The 13,511-nt window shown below is 43.0% G+C and overlaps 3 protein-coding genes and 2 non-coding genes across 11 annotated transcripts in view; 2 read left to right on the forward strand and 3 right to left on the reverse strand.

Moving 5' to 3' along the window:
- The window catches only part of Acat2l1 (acetyl-CoA acetyltransferase 2-like 1), a 36,379-nt gene extending 35,726 nt beyond the window's left edge, over positions 1-653 (forward strand). For all 6 annotated transcript variants that reach the window (XM_087605471.1, XM_087605456.1, XM_087605463.1 and 3 more), the window contains one exon: positions 309-653. In XM_087605471.1, coding sequence (XP_087461597.1) covers positions 309-479 — 171 coding nt within the window. In that variant the 3' untranslated portion in view covers positions 480-653. The remainder of the gene's footprint in view (positions 1-308) is intronic.
- On the reverse strand, positions 564-8,311 carry Tcp1 (t-complex 1). Its single transcript, NM_012670.1, is given in 12 exon segments — positions 564-863; positions 1,457-1,620; positions 1,736-1,928; positions 2,229-2,352; positions 2,678-2,853; positions 4,185-4,311; positions 4,618-4,799; positions 5,101-5,211; positions 5,535-5,632; positions 6,772-6,900; positions 7,022-7,107; positions 8,171-8,311. Coding segments are annotated over 12 exon segments (1,671 nt in total). The 5' UTR covers positions 8,235-8,311; the 3' UTR covers positions 564-646.
- On the reverse strand, positions 2,042-2,171 carry Snora20 (small nucleolar RNA, H/ACA box 20). The gene has a single exon (XR_015655849.1). It is a non-coding gene; the product is annotated as a small nucleolar RNA SNORA20 (small nucleolar RNA).
- Positions 5,302-5,438, reverse strand: Snora29 (small nucleolar RNA, H/ACA box 29). Its single transcript, XR_015655832.1, has one exon. It is a non-coding gene; the product is annotated as a small nucleolar RNA SNORA29 (small nucleolar RNA).
- A 409-nt stretch (positions 8,312-8,720) lies between the features above and the next one.
- Mrpl18 (mitochondrial ribosomal protein L18) lies at positions 8,721-13,487 on the forward strand. Of its 2 annotated transcripts, none has more exons than XM_087650851.1 (4): positions 8,721-8,875; positions 9,143-9,329; positions 10,857-10,939; positions 13,104-13,487. In XM_087650851.1, exons 1-4 carry the CDS (start codon positions 8,824-8,826, stop codon positions 13,169-13,171), a joined length of 390 nt encoding a protein of 129 aa, XP_087506977.1. In that variant the 5' UTR covers positions 8,721-8,823; the 3' UTR covers positions 13,172-13,487.
- Positions 13,488-13,511: the final 24 nt, after the last annotated feature.

A 13,511-nucleotide genomic window follows, 5' to 3' on the forward strand; every position in this document is an offset into this window, starting at 1 on the left:
GAAGTGTTTACCAATGAACTTGCACAATCCATGTTTAAGGTTGCTTTTGCCAGGTGCTGACTCATAGCTTTTCACAGCAAAGAACTGAGTGTTAGGTCACATCAGAATCAGTGGAACGTTCTAGAAACAAGGGAGGCAGCAGGTGTCACACAGGCATTGTTTATTCCTAAGCTTTACAGTGAAAGTCAAGTTTGAAAGGATAGTTTGCTACCATAATAACACTGGGGGGTAGGGTGGGGTGAGATACAACAGGTATGAGCTTGTGTTCAGAGGACTGACTTAAGACTTAAAGCTCTTCATCTCTACAGGTGAACATCGATGGAGGAGCCATTGCCTTGGGACATCCTCTGGGAGCATCTGGCTGTAGGATTCTAGTGACCTTGTTACACACCCTGGAGAGAGTGGGTGGGACTCGTGGTGTTGCAGCCCTGTGCATTGGGGGTGGGATGGGGATCGCAATGTGTGTTCAGAGAGGGTGAGCCACCACCCTTACAGTTCTCATTCAAACACTAAACAGAAAGAACGTGAGACCAGAGGACCAAAGTGAGGACAGGAACCCAGGTCGACAGCTCGTTGTACTTTAATGTGAGACACCCAAGGCTAAGACATTACACCCAACACTGTCATAAATAAAAGGGAAGTCCAATCAGTCATCAAGGGCTCCAGAGTGAACAGCATTTTCATAACCTCCGTGTTTGTCGTCTTTGCTTTCTGGGTGTAATTTTATCAGATCATCAATCCGAAGTATGGTGATTGCAGCCTCTGTTGCAAACTTCAGGCTCTTTACTTTAACTATGGTTGGTTCAAACACCCCCGCTTGCTTATTGTCTCGTGGTTTCCCATGGACCAAATCAAGACCAATCCTATAATGGTGAAAATTGGATTCAGTGACCAAGTTGATGTGGTAGGGTATTCCTGCTATTCTAGTCCAAAAGACCACAGGAGTTCCAAGAAGCATACCACTGGGAGAATAGCTGACAGTGTAGCAGAAAAACCTCATCTGTCAAACACTCACAAAACAGTCCAATGTTGCACCCTGATGTTGTAATGTTTAGTCAAGTTATGAACTGTTTGGTGGCCAAAGATTCCTTTGCCTAGCGACAGCACGGCTGTTCTGGTTGCTGTAAATATGCTTTATGATATCCTCATAAGAACAAGAGTGTCTAAGGATACAGTATTCTGTAACTGCACTCCCTGTCAGTTGAGAGCTGCCTAAAATGAGTAAGCCCTATTCCAAGATCCTCTTCTCGGTCCTTCCTATAGACTACCCAGGGAGTTAGAATGGGACCCAGAGTTGACATCTACGACACAACACTAAAAATTAGCAGCCACCATTACGTAGAGAGGTCGTCATGCAACAATGACACCCGTGATGCTTCAGTATGTGAGAAAGGCACTGTAATGAACTTAGAATACGAAGAGTTGACAATAGAACACAAGGAAATCATATACTCACCACTTTAGATTTTTACGTTCTGGGTTAACTTGAGCCTCATTGTGAAAAGCTCTTAACTTGGCAACCAGGTCAGTGGAGTCTTGGGCAGCATTCACTGCCAGTGTATTAGGAATCACAAGCAGAGATCTTGCAAACTCTGCAATAGCAAGCTGTTCCCGAGATCCCTAAGGAAAACACATGAGGTGTGTTCATGAAAGAAAAGCAGCACACAGCAGGCCACTGACAGGGTACACGGTAAAATCCAATGCCACCTCCCATGCCTTTGGAAGCCAGCCTTACCATACTGGTCGCATAGTTTTCAAGGTATATAGACAAGGCCGCTTCTACAGCACCTCCACCTGGGACCACAGACTTTGACTCCAAAACTCTCTTCACCACACAAAGAGCGTCATGTAAGGAGCGTTCCATTTCATCACACATGAAGTCGTTTGCCCCTCGTAAGATAATTGAAGCTGACGTACGAGCCTTAGTACTACAAAAATACAAATGTGAGGCTATTAGCATTTTTAAATAGTGAAAACATTAATTGCACATACCCTTGATCAAATCCCCCTCATAAGATACTCAGACACAAAGCACCAGGAACAATGTCTAGACCATTCTACAAGAGACAAAAACACACTTCATCTTCACGTAAAATGGTCCAATATTGTTTTATCCCATGCGTATAACTGCTCCTATCACTGACAGACTAGAGCAGCAAATTAATGGGAAAGAATTCTTTTTACAGCACAATCTGCATTGCTCTGTAACTTACAGAAGCTGTTCTTACTTTTTGATTAAGATCAGCTCATCGTCACAAATCCTCTCCTGTACGACCTCTTCCGCTTGTCCCAACATTGTTGCCTCAAAAGTCTCTTCACCTTCCAAATTGGCCAGTGTAGACAGGATACTTGCTATAAGAGAGTCATATAAGATACATTTATTTCCTCGTTGTTTTAATATATGGAAAAGCAGTGTGCATTATCTCAAGGTTCCAGACAAGCCACTACTGTAACCCAAGACAGTACTGCCACTTTCAAGGTAAAATCTTAGTTTTTTCATTCTCAACAGATTCAGTATTCAAGAACTTTCCCAATTACCTACAAAATGGCTCTATAAATCTATTAGAGCATAACAAAAAGGAAAATAATTTTGAAGTTTAGTGTCAATATTTCAATCTAAAGATCGAGTAACACATTACTGGTAAGTTGTCTGTCTCAGGCTAGAAGAAAACATTACCTCCAGAAGCTTTTGCAATACGTTTGAGGTCTCTTTTTAAAACTCTCCTAACAGCCATGGCACCAGCTTCCACAAAATACTTCAGACACATGTCATCAATCCCACCGGTGGTTAGAATAACGTTGGCACCAGTTGCCAGGATCTTCTGAATTCTCTCCTTGGTGATATCGGATTCTCTACAGAGAATATTTCAACAAGCCAAAATTAGCAACTTTAGTTTTTTAAACAATGCAGTGGTTAACTTTCACTGGTTATACATGAAATTATATTAACTATCCTTTCCCACTAAACTCAGAGGTTAAATCAGTCCAATTTATGTAAATTTCAAGGACTTGAAAGTAACATTTGCCTTTTCTACTATGTAAGTTTCTAACTAAGGGCAGTATAAACAAACAAACAAACAGAAAAAGATACCCCCTTGCAGCTTCGCCTTCCTTAAAGAGGCAGTAGAGATTTATCACTACCAATTCCAAGACAGCATCACTAAAGCTGTATGAAGCCAAGACAAGTATGAGACAGAAAAAACGAGTCCCATATAGTGGGATAAGAAAATAGTTTAGAGTCGAGCCAACAGAAGTTATGCAAGACCACGAAACAAAGACTACTGAGATATAAAAGGGTATGTTAACAAATAGATGGCAAAGACGCTTATGTTCTCAGACAAGGCCATGACTGTCAAAATCTATTTCTTTCAAATGGGCCTATGTTGTGAATATGGAGTTTGGTTGGCTTCAAACCCAGAGATGCACTTGCCTCTGCCTCTCTGGACTAAAGGTATATGTGCCACCCCTGCTGGGCTCATTTGTGGACACGTATAACATGTCAAGAGGCAGTCACATGTACTGTGGAAATCATATGAGACCGAGTAAAAGTCAACGATTTAAACTATGTTACATGTACGTAAGAGACATACTGGTCAATAACAGACTAATTATACAACAGCAGTCCCCCGAGAGTAAAGTGGAGTGAAAACTGTCCCCTGGGGTAATGTCACTACAGCCGCAGTCAGCACTGTGCACTAAGGTGTTACAGTGGCACAGCACACCTGTCTTAGGTGAAAAGCATAGTGGTCACACACATATCTAACACTTCATCAGTTATACTTATTTCACAGCAGCTTTCTTGTTCTAAGGCTACACCATGATGCCCATGTTGATCACAATTCTTAGTCTTTTTTTTTTAAGATTTATGAATATATATATGTATATGTGTGTATACACACACACACACACACACACACACACACACACACACACACACACACAGTCGCTGTCTTCAGACACACCAGAAGAGGGCATCAGATCCCATTACAGATGTGGTTGCTGGGAATTGAACTCAGGACCTTTGGAAGAGCAGTCAGTCTCTTAACCGCTGAGTCATCTCTCCAGCCCAATTCCTGGTTTTAAATGACCCGATTCACCTGTTTTAGACATCTAAAGCTAGGATACCATGCCTGGTTCGGCTAATCTTTTTTTTTTTTTTTTTCAGAACATGCCTCTCCACTTACCTCTGTCTAATCTGGTCCAGTTTCTCAGGGTCTGTAATAACCACCTGTACACCAAGCTTCATTTTTGTTTTCTGCAGGCTGAAGTCAAGACAAGCAATTTTTGCATTAACTATTCTCTTGAGCATGCCTATAAATGAATAAAAGATTAGTTAATTACACTAAACCTTAAAGTTTTGGTTCCAAGTGCAACTAATTTGTTTTAATCTACACTCACCCTTTTTCTTTTATTTTCTAATGCAAAGTTTGCTAGACAGACAAGCTGGCCTATAAATTCAGAGGCCTGCCTGCCTGCCTTTCATACTTTAATGCTAGAATCAAATGTCTAAGCCACCAGCCCAGCACCTAATTTGAACTTATTAAGAATATTAAAAACCACAGAATGAGACTCTGATTTGCAGTAATTTCAATTTCCAAATAACAGAACCCTACTTACCCTGAGATCCAACCACACAGTTGAGTGCATAGCCATTGATCAGCATGCTTTCTATCTGACTTCTCCCGTGGGCTTTTAGAATATTAACAGAATTGACTGGATAGCGAGGCTGGCCTCGTATATCTGTGTATTTAACAGCAAGCACAGCGTCTACCACCATATTAGCGAAGAAATCACCATTTCTGAGCCAATAGTTAAGGACAGCTGAAACCACAGAACAAAGGGCCCAGGGACCAAAGAGCTATTCAACTAGACTTTCTTTTAGCAAAGTAACTCACCAACGGGAAAAAGTACTATCACTACAATTTCAGCATCACGTGCATATGCACTCACCACCTGCACTTCAAACGCAGTTTTCACCGTAGAAATGTTGGAAAGTGAGCAGCAGGATCTGTTTGTCTCTAACAAGACCAATTTGCAATAAAGTCATTTTTAAGAGCAAAAGGGGTTAGGGCCAAACTCCACTGGAATACTCAAGGATACATTCCAATAATTTTGGAAGACATGGATGTCTTAGCAGCATTGATCAGACAGTCTCTTCCAAGTTCGTCTGTGTTGATAATTAGGTTCTCATTGATATATCGCACTGCTTCCCTGTTAAGAGTGTGGAAAAGGAAAATAGAAACACACCACTCAAAAGTTTTGCATCTTACATTTAACACACTATCAAATGTCCCAGGGATTGGTTTTCTGTTCAGCCATTTCATATAGAGGAAAGACACGGAACAGCTCCCCCTCTTCAGATCATGGCACTTTTCATCTATCCCATAAGCATAGCCACTAAACTCTATTAAGAGAAAATGTGGTAGTCAAATGGGAAGAAAGTACACTTAGCTTAGTACTCAAGTAGTACCACTTGAATGCTAAGAAACAGTATTTCCAACTTTAATTAAAACATTAAGATATAGTCTTCTTACTTGCAGGCAAGACGATAGCCACTAATAACTGATGTCGGATGAATTTTCTGCTTGACTAGCTCATCTGCATTTTTCAGAAGCTCCGCTGCAATGATTACCTGTTGATCAAGCATTGCTTTAAATATGCATGGCACTCAATATGCACGGAGAATACAGGAAAACATAAATTGACCCATTATCAGTAACTTCAAATCTTCATTTTTGCTTTGGTTTTCAAACACCCCTGGCTGGTCTTGAACTGACGAAAATCTTTGCCTTCCAAGTGCTGGGATTAAAGGCATATACTGCAACGCCCAGCTATGATGTAAGTAGCATTAACCAGAATAGCCACAGTAGACAAGTGAGTAGCAACTTGCTGAAAACATAAACTGGAGACCACTATAAAGCATTCTGTGAAAAGGGCCCAAGCTATAAAAGCCAGAAAATGGTAAAAATCCAATACAGCAGAATTTATATCCACCTCGGTTAGAGATTGAGTGCAACAAAGGCTAGCTAGTAATAAATTGAAATGATTTGAACCTTTCTAGTAGTGTCAATTAAATTTTAAAATCATTTAAAGTAGAGAACACTGTGAAGAACCGTTTTTCTTAATAATAAATTTTCTTCTTTTGAGAGGAATTAGGGTTATTTTTAAGTTATATTATCTTTAAACAGACTAGATAAAGGCCATTTTCACCGTTTAGAAAACATTCAATTCTTTCACAGCAAAGGTTAAGTCTATAAATACCCCCCGCCACCATTTATTTTGCCAGGCCTAAAATCTTCCTCACCAAACAGTATTATACTACTAAGCAGATCAACTCACAAAATGTTAGGCATATTTGCTGACTAGTTATTAATACTAATATGTTAGCAAATTAACTTCCAAAAGGTTTTATTGTGAATTTCCAAGATTTCCTGTTCACACTTAAAATTCAAAAGTATCTATTAAACAATGAAGAAAAACAATCCCAAACCTGGTAACATTTTCTACATGTGAACACCATTACAGGAAGGGGGTTTAAAATAAGCCCCCAAATTCGTAGGGCTTCAGTATTTAAAGCAAGCTTGTATCTAAATCACCTTAAGTTCTTTCCCTACATAAATTGCACAAACTAGTAACAATGGTTAAATCTGAAATGTTTGCCAGACTGCCTTAAAAGCTGACTTATTTCTGACCCAGAGTATATGCTTCTCTCATGGGGATTCAACCCTAATAAATTGACCATTTTCTAGCCGTTCCCTGGTAGCGTCTCACCACTGAGGTAGTTCCATCTCCAACTTCTTTGTCTTGCAGGTCAGCCAGTTCACACAGAACTTTGGCTGCAGGATGTTCCACCTCCAATAATTTCAGAATGGTGGCCCCATCATTAGTAATAGTTACATCCTGAAAAACACGAAGGAAGAAGGGGTTAACATGGAAACCAAGCTCCAGGTAAGAACGAAGACTTTACATTTTGTTTTTGGAATTTTAAAAATTATTTTTACCAAGAATTAGATATACTTACACCAATATCATCCACCAACATTTTATCCAAGCCAACTGGCCCAAGAGAACTTTTAACAATGTTGGCAATAGAAGCTGCAGCCATAACTGTAGGTGAGCAGTGAAAAATAATTAGAACAACGCACAAACTAAGACACCCCAACCGCCTATGATTTGCTCAAATCTACAAGTCTGTACATAATATTTAAAAAAAAAAAACCACCTAAGGACTAGTGAAGATTAACTATTTTTTTATATTGAGTAATGGTGTTGTCAACTGTTGCAAAGATTTTAATGCCTCAAAATATAAGCAATCTTAAGTTCACTACACTAGGGAAAAAAACCCTTTAAGGTTCAGCTCAGTCTTTTTCTTCAGACTCTAGCAATAGTCCACCCAGGTAAAGTAGTAATAGTTTCTAAGAGAGTTGTAAAAAAAATATAGGGGCTGGGGATTTAGCTCAGTGGTAGAGCGCTTACCTAGGAAGCGCAAGGCCCTGGGTTCGGTCCCCAGCTCCGAAAAAAAAAAAAAAAGAATCAAAAAAAAAAATATATAAGCACAATATGAAGCACGTTTTCTACAAACGAATGTTTTAAAAAACAGGGTCAATCGCAGCAAATCCCGTGCTAATTCGTATTAATGTTAACCACGAGCTAATTACCACTTGATAGCATTCAATTTGCATTCCGTTAAGTTTTACTGGGGGAGCAGCTGTCAACTGCAGGTTCTGGACGTCCAAGAACACGACCAGAGAAGGGAAGCAACGCAAAAGCCACTTAAACTTTATGAGCATTTTCTCATGGGCAAATGGAACCGGTGAAAGCTACTCTTTTCTGGTTATGACAGGGATGCTTGAACCCGGCTGGACCCAACAAACCGGCAGTGGGGAGTGGCAGGCATGTATGTCTAGAACTCCTCTACTATGTATCAGGGCATGCCGCCCACGCCCATCCTGAGCGCCTCCCCAAAACGTGCTCCATTCTCGAACGTTCTTCCCTTACACGGTAGGGCGCAATGGCGCCGAAACGGCCGGCCATTGAGGGCCGATCCAGGGCGGCCGGGCTTCTCCCGAGAGAACTTCACTGTGCCAAGCGGGCAGTCCCGGCCCACCGACCGCGGCTGGGCCAAGGCCTGCACCGCCGCGAGTCAGACCCAGGATTCTCCCGCCCTTACCGTTCTGGGAGCGGATCGCTTCCCCAGTGCTGCGGTCCCCGAACACGGACAAAGGACCCTCCATCTTCAGGAAACGAAGCAAATCTCACTACCAACGCAGACAACTAAGCGATAGCTCCGCTCTGAGACCGGATAGCGGCCACCACGGCGGGGACCACGGCGTGGAGAGGCCCGAGCAACGACGAGGGGCCTGCTGGGTAACACGCCCCGCCCGTTCTCCACGCTCCACCAACCGCAAGGCATGCTGGGGGAAGAGGTATGTAGAGGGGCGGACAGCGGAGGGCTGGGCGGGGCGAAGACTGAAAACGCCGGAAGTAGGGGACTGCCAGAAGCGCATCTCTGACTTTCTGATCAATTAGAAAGTGTAGAAGAAAGGCGCGAAAGAGGCAAACGGAAATCAGGATCTTGGCCACTGCCAGCGTGTCCCGCCTACCGCCTTAACGTCTGCGGTGATTGGTGGACCAGAGATACCGATCGCTCATTCGGCCACTCAGCACTAGGGAGCTTGTTAGTTCCGAGTCCTGGAGACACGGAGGAACTGCGGGCCCCTGTTGCTTTTCCCGCAGTTAACATGGCTGCGACTAGTTATTCACCGAGACGACCGTGAGCAGAGGAAGGCAGGGCACTGTGAGACTGCCCACTTCCGGTCAGCGATGGCGCTTCAGCCGCGGTTCTGGAAATATCTGTCAGTTTGCAGGAACCTGGGTAACTAATCTCGCCTCGCCTGCTTGCCTGCGCTCTGTGCACAGTACGTGCACTTTTGCAAATCCGATTTTGTGTCCGATGTGGGGAAATGAACGCACCAACCGAACCTGGGTGACAGTAGAATGTTGTGGGTCTGTGGTGATAACCTAAGGTCAGACTGCCATTTCTTCCCGCTCTGGGCCTTGTGATGGAAATAGTTAGAGCTTGCCCTTCCTGTGTCCGTAGTAATCATTTTTAAAGATGCCTGTGATCGTTTCCATTTCCTAGAATGTGGGTTCAAATCCCTCTCAACCAGTTCCACGCCGGCGGTGCAACCGGATGTGGAGACTAAGGAAAATGAAGCGGTGACCCCAGAGTTCATCAACCGGAACCCTCGGAATCTGGAGCTCTTAGGTGTAGCCCGGAAAGAACGGGGCTGGGCTACAGTGTGGCCCAACCGTGAGTTCTGGCACAGGTAATTAAAGTTGGCTTGTGACTGACTGACTGACAAAGCTGTGCATACCACCTTACACATTACTTTCATCAATCCCTGACTGACCCTGCCAGATAAGCCACAGGATGTGTCAGGAAGATGACATGTGGGTAGAAAGTGACCTTGGAGCAAGCAACTAATAGTTGTCCTGAAGACAATTTAAAAGGTAACTCGAGGTTAAAAGACTATGAAATGAGGCCGCTCTGAAAGTGACATGTCAAAAAAGCTGCGATCTAAAGGACAGGAAGCCACAGAATCATTTTCCAAGAAAGACATTCTAGCAGAGGATGATAGGAGGCTGGGATTGAGTGTCTGAGGAACTGACAGACCTGTCTGTGTACCTGGAGTTCAGTAAATAAAGGCGCGAGTAAAGTGTTTTGAAAATAGAGTGGTAAGTAGAGTTAGTTATCAGCTTGCACATTGGGGTAAACGATAGAGAATAAAGTTTGAGTCGTAATGAGTTTTAAGGTGGGGAATAAAAGTTAAAAGTCCCTTAATAGAAAGAGGATGGGCTGGAGAGATGGCTCAGAGGTTAAGAGTACTAATTGTTCATCCAGAGGTCCTGAGTTCAATTCCCAGCAACCACATGGTGGCTCACAACCATCTATAATGGGGACCCTCTTCTGGTGTGTCTAAAGATAGCTACAGTGTACTCACATACTTAAATAAATAACTCTTTTTAAGAAAAGAAAGAAAGAAGATAACATTTTAAAAATTTGTATTCATTTAAAAGTTTGCTGAGGACCCAGATGGCTCACACCGTAATTCTAGTTCCCAGGGCTCTGACACCACCCCCCTTGGTGGTGCACAGATATACATTCCCAAAAAATACTCATATACATGAAAATAAATATTAAATTTTGTTTTGGGACAACTTCGAAGCTTAGACCAGAACCCTTGGCACACAAAGCTGGTGTTCTGCCTTTAAACTACTCCACAGCCCCAAGATGGCTATTAACTGAAAAACATTGTATTTACCAGCAGTTGTGCTAGTTGCTTTGAATGTATGTCTTATGTTGTTGTTTGTTTTGTTTTTATTCAACTATTAAAACTATGCGATGAAACAGGTATAGCAACTTTCTCCAGAGGAATTGGAACCGAGGGAGATATACCAAGCGGAAGCCAGAGCTAGGATTTACATGTTTGTCTGTAACCTTGGAGCCAGGGCCTTAGATCATATCATTGTGCTTCGATGTGTAGGTGTTTCTGTTGTTGCCTTGGTGGGTATTTTTGTTAGAGTGAGATTTTTCTGCCTTTGTGTTTTGTTTTTTCAATTTAGTGGTACGTGCATACGCTCACAGGCTCATGCATATACCACATACACCTACATCACGTTCCATCTTGTAAGTCCTGAGGATTGAATGCAGGTTGGTGGTTTTACCCACTGAACTGTCTTAACAGCGTACTCACTGAATTCGAAGACCATGTAGGCATTTATTCACTTTAAATAATTTAGCTTTCTGGTAAATAGATTGCTTTACAATTTTATTCTCTTTTCTCCCCATTTAGGTTGAGAGTTGTAAAGACTCAGCATCACGTAGAAGCATTTGTTGAGCACCTTAACGGCCAGGTTGTGGTTTCAGCATCGACTCGTGAATGGGCTATTAAAAAACACCTTTATAGTACCAGAAACGTGGTGGCTTGTGAGAGCGTAGGGCGAGTGCTGGCACAGCGGTGCTTGGAAGCAGGAATCAACTTCATGGTCTACCAGCCCACCCCGTGGGAGGCGTCCTCAGACTCGGTATTTTTATTTCTGTGTATTTACTTAAAAGATAAACATTTAGCTAGGAGTGGTAGTGCGTGTCTTTAATCCCAGAACTTGGGGGGGTCTCAGAGGCAAGAGATCTCCATGATTGGCCTACAGGGTGAGTTCCAGGAATGCCAGGGCTACACAGAGAAACCCTATCTCAAGAAACAAGAAAAGGAAACAGAAGAGAAACAAGAATTTAGCGTGGTGTGGTAGAAGTGGACCTCTTGAGTTTGGTACCAACCTGGTGTACTGAACAAGTTCTATCTAGTTGGGGATATATAGTGAGATCCGAGAGAGAGAGAGAGAGAGAGAGAGAGAGAGAGAGAGAGAGAGAGAGAGAGAGAGAGAAAGGGAGAGAGAGAGAAGGAGGGAGGGAGGGAGAGAGAGAGAGAGAGAGAGAGAAAGGGAGAGAGAGAGAGAGAGAGAGGAGGGAGGGAGGGAGGGGGAGAGAGAGAGAGAGAGAGAAAGAACTCGAGCATGTGCGAGTGCAAGATCAGTTGTTTTTTGGTGACACGGGTCTATAATTCCAGCTGTCAAGAGGTTGACTCTGAAGAATCTCATGTTCAAGGCTTTCGTGAATAACTTAGTAAGACCCTGTCTCAGAATTTTAAACGGGAAGGCCCAGAAGTGTAAGTCATGGTAAAGCATGCCGGAGGCTGTGTTCCATCCATAATACCCACAAGGTCTAGAGAGGACAAAGCTCTGAGAGAGCTACCTCGCATGTGCAGTCCCTAGCAACACACAGAGACAACAGCGGGTTTTGGTTAGTTCTTGCTATTAGGTGTGCTTCCGTTATTTTCTGAGGGTATTCTATGTGGTGGGCCTTGGCTCGATCCTGTGACATTTGATTTTGCAGTAGTCCATAGGAGCTTGTGTTCCCCTTCTCTGTACAAACTGAGGTCAGTCAGTATTGCAAGTTTTAAATGCTGGGTGACCAAAAAAAAAAAAAAAAAAAAAAAAAAAAACCATTGTAAAAAAAAAAAAATAAGGGGTTGGGGATTTAGCTCAGTGGTAGAGCGCTGGGTTTGGTCCCCAGCTCCGAGGGAAGAAAAAAAAGAACCATTGTAAATGCTGGGTGACTGAGACCCTGTAGTCCAGGGTGTGAGCATAGCATTTACTGTTGTTATAGTGGCACCTTGTAGTTGAATATGCCGATCCCTGATCTCCTCTCCACCCAAGCCACTCCTATTTCTCCTCAGAAAAAAGGCAGGCCTCCCAGGGATATTAACCAAACATGGCATATCTAGTTGCAGTAAGACTAGGCACCTCCCCTCATATTAAGGCTGGATGAGGCAACCCAGTAGGAGGAGGAAAAGGGTCCCAAAAGCAGGCAAAAGAGAGACAGCCCCCCTCCCACAAGAAGAGCAAGCTATACAACCATAACATAATGTAGAGGTCCTAGATCAGTCCCATGCAGGCTCCTGATGGTTGTTTCAGTCTCTGTGAGCTCCTATGGGCCCAGGTTAGTTGACTCTGTGGGTTTTCTTGGGTCCATTATTTCTTTGGTCCCTACAGTCCTCCCCCTATCCCCTTTTCTGCAGGATTCCCCAAGCTCTGCCTAATGTCTGGCTGTGGGTCTCTGCATCTGCTTCCGTCAGTTGGGTGAAGCCTCTGAGGACAATCGTGCTAGGCTCTCATCTGAATACAGTAGAATATTAGTAGAATCATTTCACCGACTTTCTTTTTTGGCCAGTCATATTTGGTTCTATCCCAGGTCTCAAGTCCATCCTGCCTCTGGATCCTGGCTCTTTAGCCAGTGTAGGGTGGGCTACCTCTCATGGCATGGGTCTCCTGCTGGACCAGTCATTGGGTGGCCACTTCCCCGGTTTCCGCACCTGTACTCTCTTAAGATCACTCAGAAACACAGATGTACCCTGGGAGGTCAACAAAATGAAGTCAGTAGTTTCTTTGTCTCTTGGAAAACAAACTGGTTCTTAGGTTTTTTTTCTGAAGGCTGACAATGTTTTCTTTTCCTTCTTTTTTTCTCTTCCTGATCTCCAAACCAGATAAAACGTTTACAAAATGCCATGACAGAAAGTGGTGTGATGCTTCGGGAGCCTCGAAGAGTCTATGAATAAAATCCAAGTGTCAACTGTGGTTGGAAGTGTAAATATAAAACGACCATCTACAGCCACCAAAAGAAAGCATCTTCATTAAAAGAAAGAAAAAGAGAAAGAAAGGAGCATTTGGAAGGATGGATAATCAGACTGAAAGCTTCATAGCAATGTAGCAGTGAAAACTTACTCAGTTAGCTTCTTTCCACTTCTGTGTGTGCTGGTGTGGTTTCATTGTTTTAATCAAGGGCTTCAGGTGTCCCCATTCTTGGACATGAGATGTATTTAAGGAAAGTAGTGACTATTTGAAGAACAAATTAAAACGTTTGTAACAAACTCTGAACCCTTACTGTGTTGCTT

The sequence above is a fragment of the Rattus norvegicus genome, chromosome 1 (assembly GCF_021556685.1).
Source record: "Rattus norvegicus strain SHRSP/BbbUtx chromosome 1, alternate assembly SHRSP_T2T, whole genome shotgun sequence".
Taxonomy (NCBI): domain Eukaryota; kingdom Metazoa; phylum Chordata; class Mammalia; order Rodentia; family Muridae; genus Rattus; species Rattus norvegicus.